We start from the raw sequence: 9080 nt of genomic DNA on the forward strand, positions 1-9080 counted from the left end.
TTGGATACCAGGGCCAAGCAGCAATAAACTACATTAGGATATAGTTTGTGCTTACCACAGCAATGTGCTATAATTTATCTTCTGCTGTTATGATATTGACAGAAGTGTCATTATAATGATCGCCCTGTTACCTTCGAAGCTCCTTGTCAGGGACTTGTTTAATGTATCAACTAAGTGGTCTCAATAATATTTTTATTTTTTTGGGGGGGGCGGTATAATAACCCGGAACCATGGTTTGATTTAAAGGACATAAGAGTCCGCGACCAGCGATTGCCTCCTCGCGGCTCCTGATGTCCTAGTTTGAGTTACAGGAATGTAACCATGTATTAATCATGTTTACGTGTAAATCATAAGTGCTGTATTGATTGTAGTCTAAAGAAACACATAGAGATGTTGCCACATAGCCCTGAGTAAACGCTAAAGTAAAAATAATCCAATGTGTCTAAGCTTGAAACATTTATATCCTCTTTAGCAGTGATTAATGCCATCTTTGTCCAAGGCCTGATTGCATCCCTCCAAGCCTCTCCTCCTCCTAGTGATGCCAAGTCTGAGTTTTGGACCGAGCGAGATATCAAGATAAAGGAATGGGTGGTGTTACTCTGCACTATATTTCCATCTTTTATAAGACGGTGCACTATCTTGCCCTCCCTCTCTGTTTTTCTTCTCTCTCTGTGCAGTGCAGAGTACTGCGCATACAACTCTGTAAGCTACGCGCTCTGATCAGAGGCACTCCGCTCTCCACACAGGGCTTAATGACATTACCAGCGGTTTATAGAGTCGTGCTTACACCTGATATGCTGCTATTCTTTAACAAACTCTGGACTGTGTACACAGTGGTAGACCTTTAGACCAGTTGGCTTTGGATATAAGCTGTGGATCGTTGGAGAATAAAGCAGAGAAAGGAGTGCGTTCTCCCACCGAAGTGTTTTTGTGTACTACGCGTCCACACGTGGCTGCTTACAGCAGGGCTTTAAAGTACAGCCGCCACCTCACAGATGCTGAAGACAGTGTTTTTTTAAGCACTGACGACTTAAAGCGCGAGCAGCCAGGAAAAGGGCTGAACTTTCCGATTCGGTGAGACTTAAATAAGCAAACATCAGCACAAAAAGTAAAGAGCGGAAAGAAGAAAAAAAAGACGCGCAGGGGGCTTGGCCCAAAAAAAGTTCATTACCATTAACTTACCAACAAACCAATATTGGCTGTATATTTTTTTCTTTTTAAAAGCGTACCTCATCAACCACCAAGATTTCACCCAAAAGCAGACAAGAGGATCGCCCTGCGCTGACGAGACTGGTCGGCAGGAAGCGGCTAATAGCGGCTGGAGTGCTTGGAGTCGTCATGGTGTTAGTGCTGGTGATTCTGATCCCAGTTCTGGTTAACTCCGCTGGAACTTCAGCGCACTATGAGATGCTGGGAACCTGCAGGATGGTATGTGATCCATATGGAACCAAGTCACCGACCGCTACGGCAGACACGGTGCGAGCGGACAACAGCCTCATGCAGTCTTTACCAACTTTTATAACAGGTCCGAAAGGGGAACCGGGCCGCCCGGGGAAGGCTGGACCCAGAGGCATCCCAGGTGATCAGGGCCCGCCCGGTCCGATGGGGCCACCCGGGGAGAAGGGGGAACCGGGACGGCCTGGACTACCGGGGCCACCGGGACCCAATGCCGCGGCAGGGGCTATCAGCGCGGCTACGTACAGCACCGTTCCCAAAATCGCGTTTTACGCAGGCCTTAAAAAACAGCACGAGGGCTACGAGGTGCTGAAATTCGACGACGTGGTCACTAATCTGGGGAACCATTACGACCCCACAACCGGGAAGTTTACCTGCTCCATACCTGGGATATACTTCTTCACTTATCACGTCCTGATGCGGGGAGGGGACGGAACCAGCATGTGGGCAGATCTCTGCAAAAACAATCAGGTATGGACCGGTGCACAAAGAATTACGCACACACTGAGGCACATATTGTTGTAGCCTTTGTGTGTTTATTGGCAAATATAATGTTTCAACCTTTGTCACTTGTCACTGAACTGAGTGATCTCTTTTTGTCACTGAACTGGCGTTCGAGTGATCTCTTTTTTGTTTCATGGGAAAATAAGTAGGAACCGAAAAGTGACCAAATGCATAAACCATTAAAACAGACAATGCTCAACATGATAAATATAATGCTATTAGCTTATTTCATGAGTGTAGCTGAAGTCAGTTTTACGCATGTATGAATGTTTCTATTTAAATAATCACTCCAGCATATATAGTAGCCTTTTGGCTAAAGCCAGGCGACAATAAAACGAAAGTGACACTTTTACCCACTCAAACATTGCGTTGAACTTCCTCAGTCATGCCCGTGTGCGCGCTGACAGGAGGCGTGTGGATGCTTGATTGAAGATGCCCGGTGTTGGGTGTAATTGATGCAAACGGCAAAAAAATTGCGGCAAAGATTGTCCATTGTTATCATAATACATTTTCAACACTAATTGGGTTAATGAGTTGACATTGGTTTGACATTCAATTTTTTCCTAAGACTGAATGATTGAGTTTAACGAAACGAAACAAATCTCTATTTTACTTTTCACACCAATTTGAAAAGTTTTTTTTTAAAGGCCAAATAATAACATGTATTATACCCTTTCCTGTCTTTTTGACTTGATTACATTATGATAAATCTGATAGAAGATCATCCTAACAATAGTTTATTATTTTCATTACAAGTTTAAAAAAAAAAAGAAAAAAAAGAAATAGGCCTATCATATTTCTTTTTTACAAAAAGCATTATTGTTATTATTATTATTATAATAAAATCCTTAATCATAATATAATTAGAATATGTAGATTTAGCAATATATTGTTACTCACACTGTATATGGCTACAAATCATATTTTATCTCCTTTTTCAACAGTGCTTCAACGATCAGAATTGACAGAATCTGCTCATAATACTAGCTGCTGTCAGAGAGCACATCTAATCCCTATTCCCTCGGGACATCCCGTGTCACCAAGCTACTGTGAGTCTCCTCGACTCACAGAGCCCGCTTCGCCATGCGCATCTCCCTGTCAACGGCTACTGCGCTCGGTGTAGCGGGCGACCAGGCAGCCACTTAGGCTGAAGCCCGCAGCTCATTCTGCACAACACAGCTACAGTACGGACCAATCAGTTCGCAGCACAGACAGACAGGTTCATCTGAAGCAAAAATTGTACTTTTGGTGTGTAAAAAAAAAAAGAAAACAGACAAAAAACTAAGACTCTGCCAAGAGGCTCTGTGTTCTGTTTTTATTGTCACATCCAGTGTTTGAAAACAGCATGCTGAGCTGAGGACTAGTAGAGGTCAACCGTGAGCTAAAGCAGAAATAAACAATTACAAATAATAAAATAAATGCTTTATTTATTCACTCACTCAGATAATTAAAATAATTTGGATTACACTAAAATATGCCTTTAGGCACGAGCGTTTACAGTATGATTTTAAAATAAAGTCGTCGTTAAATAATTCAGATGCTATTCATCATTTTATTATAGTGAATTAACAGGGCTTGCTGTGCATGCCTTTAGTGGCATTTAAAGGTTGTTCTCCATTTGAATCTCCACACACAGAACATCAAAATAGTTTTATGCAAACAGTGGATTTATAGCAAATCTCCTCATTTACAGTCTCATGTTACACCTTACAAAAGGTGTCTGAGGAGACTCATTTGAATAAACAACAACCCACAATTCCCTGCTATGTTTCACTTTCTAGATCGTAATGATATTCATGTTCATCAATCAATGAAGACTGATGATTAGGCTAATTAGGGCGATATTGCCGAACAATTTCTCTGGTCGATGACAGGTCTGGATAGGTGTAGCCTAATTGGGCTTAGGCCTATCCTTCATATGGAAGTCTACCATCCCCTTTCTCTATGTGATGTTGATATAACGTTTTTATTGGTGGTTTTAATTCATTGTGGTATTTTGTTATCTCGCTCAAATAGTTGTTTTAGCAATAGTTAGGGTCAGAATGCAGAATTCAAGGCTCTTCCTGATTTTGAAATCTTCCTGACAAGCCTCTGGTGTCCGGGTAGGCTTATTGTGTATTGGAGCTGTCCATGGGGCTGAAACAGTGATCGCCTCTTCTTTATAATCTACATCGGAAGCAAGACCAAGTCCTACCCTATGACTCTATGTTGTTTTTAGAAGAGTGAGCAGTCCACTACAGTACTGCAATTTGGAGTCATAAACATTAGATTATGTACACATGTTGTATAAAAACTCCCCAGAAGGCAATTCAATTAAGTTGCATACTGACATAAAATGAATCTTTAATGTCATTTGCATTAAACATTTATGAAACTAAAGATAATGTTCTTGTAAAAAATGTAAGCAAAGTTGTTAGTGTTAATCCCACACAATATTTGAAGTTAACTGATAACTGAAACATTGCTAGTCTGGCAACCTTCGGGGTGGAGAACCTGTTATGGGACTCCTTGGGTTAAGGTGCTGATTCTATTCCATTCAATATGACTTTAATTATCCACTCAAGGGAAATTAAGAAAGGCATATTGCATATCAACATGGCTATTCTCCTCTAGGCTTGAGCCAGTGCCACAGTGAGTTGATGGCAGTTAACTATATACACCTGTCTCCATTACCCTGTAGGTTTGAGCCAATGCCATGTGTTCATGATAACAAACTGTGTCTCCATACATTCCCCTCTAGGTTCAAGACAGTGCTAACTGTACCCATTACTCCATTCCCTTGTGGGTTGGAACCAGTGTTAACTAATTATAAACATGAACTAACTATGTAAACATGTCTCCAACCCTCTAGGTTCGAGCCAGTGCCATAGCCCAGGACGCTGACCAGAACTATGATTATGCCAGTAACAGTGCCGTGCTGCATCTGGAGCCTGGAGACGAGGTCTACATCAAACTGGACGGGGGCAAGGCCCACGGGGGCAACAACAACAAGTACAGCACCTTCTCTGGATTCATCATCTATGCAGATTAGCTAACAGACCTAGCCTCAAACCTCAGTCAACCTACAGCCTCACCTCTCAGTCAACCGACAGCCTCACCTCTCAATCATACGGAACACCCTCTCCATGATCTGTCCTATAGTAACTATAGTAACTATAGGCCCTAGTTACTAAAGCTACCATAGTGACTAATACTATATTTGAGAGTTGAGGCTATAGGACCTAGCCTCAACTCTCATTCCTCCCTACAACCTCAACCCTCAGTCACCTACTTACAGAACACCCTCTCCATCTATATGATCTAGCCTCAACTTTCAACCCTCAGTCATCTAATATCGCAAGCCCTCCCCATTACCCCCCCCCCCCGATTGTATGGAAGGCTGTAGAGGGTGGGTGTTTCACAACGACAGAGTAATTGAGTTTTGTCCAATCCTGCTACTGGATCCAAAGCTGCCTGAGGGAACTGCCTGTGTGTAAAGAAAATGAAAGAAGAATTGAAGAAGAAGAGTTACGGAAGGAAAATGTCAAAACATAAATTGTAAGTCAAACAGAAGTGCTGGCCTTCATTATTCTACCACCAAAGCAGTAAACTAGTGTACATCTTTGTTTGTGTAGCTATATAAACGAAGCCTAGTCGTGTGATGACGAGAGTTTTTATGAACACAGAACCAGATGATTGTTTGCAATAACCCACATAAACAAACCATAATTGTCCTTGCTGTGCGTGACGTGTTAAAACCGAAGGCAATACAATACTTTCTGAGGGTTGCCAAGCAACTCGGATGCTTACATGTTGGAGAAAGGTTGGTTGTGTTGTTGTAGGGTTGTAGTGAGAGGGGGGACGATGACATCATCTTAAATCTGGTTTCAGTTCATGGTTGGGAATGGACTGTGTATATGGTGAAGTCTCTACTAAGCTCTATAAATAGTCATTCCTTTCCCTTATTTAATTAAGTAGACTTTAAGGCCTTATTAAAAAAAATACCTTCAACATCATATTTAAAGGGATAGTTCCTTTATGGCAGAGCTGCTTTCTTATGGTTATAGCAGACACAGCATTTTTGTTTACAAAAGGTACACATGGTTTCTATACATTTTTAGAAAAAAAAGGTGCTATCTAGATCCTAAAAGAGTTATTTGACTGTCCCAATAGGAGAACCCTTTGAAGAACAATTTTTGGTTCAAGGTAGAACCCTTTTGGGTTCCATGCAGAACGGGTTCTAGTTGGAACAACAAATGGTTCTAGTTGGAACAAAAAGGGTTCTCCTACGGGGACAGCTGACAAACCCTTTTGGAACCCTTTTTTCTAAGTGTACAGTATGTATACTTTTTCTGAAGGTCAAGCCTAGACTGTTTAGTGGTTAGGTCCACTTAGAACCACCTTGTTTTACACTAGATGAATCATCGAGTGCTGTGTGGGAGTGGCGCTACCTGACGTGAAACAATGCTTAGCCCCATTAGTTCAGCACAACAGTGTGAAGTTACAGTATTGGAATGCTACTGGAGGAAAGCACTATGCAGAACTACGAGTAGGACTACTATGTAAATGTATATGTATGTATCCTAAAGAAAGTTTAACGAGAATGTGGATAGCACCACTGAATTATTGTGTAAATATTGTAGTGATTATGAAATTGTTCTTATTTTTTGCCCCTATAAATGTACAAAACTGTTGAAAGAAAGAGCACGGGTTGGATAACCTACCGCTTCGTATTAGAACCATAGTCTAACTTAATGGGACATGCAGTACCAGTCCTATACTTACTGATATGTGTGTGACTATGTCTGCGTCTGAGATGGCACACTATTCCCTATATAGTGCACAGCTTTTGATCCGAACCCTATGGGCCCTTGTCAAAAGTAGTGCACTATATAGAGAATAGGGTGCCATTTCAGACACAGGCTATTAGATCAGGACACGTTCTTCTATTGTATTCCCTGGACACACTTCACCTGTGTACTGTTTACTCAAATCATGTTGCCATTAAATGGACAAATCGAATCAGATGATCAGATTCCTGTCTTTATTTATTTTTCTGATTTAGTAATATGTATTAAGATACAACCATTAAAACAACTGTCTGGATGGGTGCTCAGTCCTCACTGGGTTGGTTGGAGGGGATAAAGGAGTGTCCTCAAACTTTAATCAGATAGAATGTCAATGTTTCAACTCACCAAACTTTCTGTCTGTGAAGGGTGGTCGGTTACACAGGAGAGTAAAGTCACTGAAGTGTTCAGTCAATTTTAAGTAAAGGCATCCTCACATGTAATTCCTGCACAGTAATTGTGCAAGTCTTGTAGAACTCAGAACGTGAGCTTCTACAGTTCAGCCACAGTGTTTCTCCTCCAGGAGGTCTCACAGTATGACAACGGATGTAGCCAGTTCTTAAAGAAACGAACCAACCCACACTTTCCTCAGTGGTTGAATTGTTCCCCATCTGTGCCTCTTGGGAGTGAATGGAAAATTCTGGTACACCAAGTTCTGTCCATTAGGAGTGAGGATTATTTGGTCATGGGCATAGGTTAGTACTTGTCACTGACTCTCTCTACACCTCTTATAGAGACACATAGAGCTTGATTCAAGCCGTGTCGCTGAATTTAAAGGTAATCTCCGACATATGCAGCATTTACTGTCTCTGCTAACGTGGGAACCGTTGCCTTTAAATGTATTTTGCACTGTGGCGCAGCTCTTCAGCACTACGGATTGAATTGAGCCCTTATATTTGCTTTGTTGTGAGTCACTCTGGCTCACCGCAGAGTTCCAAAGGGCCATATGGGCACTTTAGAAGTCATCTGAGTGGAAAACAACATTGGACAGACTCAGACAGAGAGAGAGGAGAGAGGAAGAGAAGACTGGAGAGCGTGAGGGAATAGGTGAAGGAGAATGGTGTCAGGGAGGACAATGCAGCGGTGTCAGGGAGGACAATGCGACAGCCTCACACCTCTGTTTAGCGCTCCAGATGGGGCGTCGGTCTGGCCGGTGGTACAGATGTCAGATCTTAATTTGAGCCAGTTCGCTGCGGCAGGAAAACAATCCTGCATCAACAGGAAATGAATTATTATGTGGATTATAACTATTGGATATTTTCGTATTGTAGGGGTTAATACATTTTTTTGTAAGAGAAAATCAAGTCTGAAATGTAAAAGTGGAAATAAGAAACTTCAGAAGCCTTTTTAAACCTCAAATAAACTACAAGTTTGACATTTCCTGCATTTCAGGAAATATCTCCTGCAACAGGGTGATCAAATTAAGATACTTCATCTGTACAGGGGAGGGGTGTGTCTGGTTATGGACAGGACAGGACAGAACACAACTTGACATCTTGATTTATTCCTTTAATTTCCAGCAAACTCTGTTTACAAAACAACATTCCCACTCTATACAACACAGCAGGGGTCAAGGGTTATACACAGACAGGGTTATGTAGTCAATATTGAATATTACATAATGTTATATTGATAAATGACTGCATTGTCATGGCTTGTTAGTATGGTGGTGATTAAAAACATATGTCGATGCACAATGCTGCTGTTTTGGGGAGATTTCCCTTCAGAAGGTTTTTGAAACCTGAAAGATTTATTTTGTACTGTCAGAAAAAGGTGAATGAAATATTCACAGAATCCTGGCTGTTCCATTATCTGATCATGCAGTACTAATTTAACCACATCCCCCAGGCTCAATCGCTACCACCTTATGTTGGCTGGGGACGAGATTTGTCCTATAGGCAAGTAAACATCATTGGATGACGTAGTAATGACAGCGAATTATATTTGAAGTGAATTTAATGTTTAGATTATTAAAACGTCGTCCTGGAGGTGAGATTGGGCCAATCAGTGAGCTGTGGGTCATAGGTCAAAGGTCATGACACTTTGTGAGGTCAGAGTGATTCCCAAATGACCCTGCAGGAACACGTACCAGGATGGTAACAATACCACACATAGACATACCTCTGAGGACGATCTGTGATATCTACAGCCTTCATGCAACATGTCCGTACACTGGCGATCAAAGCGTCTCTTCTCACACACACACACACACACACACACACACACACACACACACACACACACACACACACACACACACACACACACACACACACACACACACACACACACACA

The 9080-nt window shown here is 41.8% G+C and overlaps 1 protein-coding gene across 1 annotated transcript; it reads left to right on the top strand.

Annotated features, from left to right (window-relative positions):
* Window positions 1-694: 694 nt before the first annotated feature.
* Window positions 695-6965, top strand: c1ql3a (complement component 1, q subcomponent-like 3a). Its single transcript, XM_029626648.2, has 2 exons — window positions 695-1926; window positions 4811-6965. Exons 1-2 carry the CDS (start codon window positions 1339-1341, stop codon window positions 4988-4990), a joined length of 768 nt encoding a protein of 255 aa, XP_029482508.1. The 5' UTR covers window positions 695-1338; the 3' UTR covers window positions 4991-6965.
* Window positions 6966-9080: the final 2115 nt, after the last annotated feature.

The sequence above is a fragment of the Oncorhynchus nerka genome, linkage group LG22 (genome assembly GCF_034236695.1).
Source record: "Oncorhynchus nerka isolate Pitt River linkage group LG22, Oner_Uvic_2.0, whole genome shotgun sequence".
NCBI lineage: Eukaryota > Metazoa > Chordata > Actinopteri > Salmoniformes > Salmonidae > Oncorhynchus > Oncorhynchus nerka.

Excerpts from the sequence above, each read along its gene's own strand:
- c1ql3a (XM_029626648.2), top strand. The coding sequence starts at position 1,339 with ATGGTGTTAGTGCTGGTGATTCTGATCCCAGTTCTGGTTAACTCCGCT. Across the intron at positions 1,927-4,810 it reads ATCTCTGCAAAAACAATCAG|GTTCGAGCCAGTGCCATAGC; the intron begins GTATGGACCGGT and ends CCAACCCTCTAG.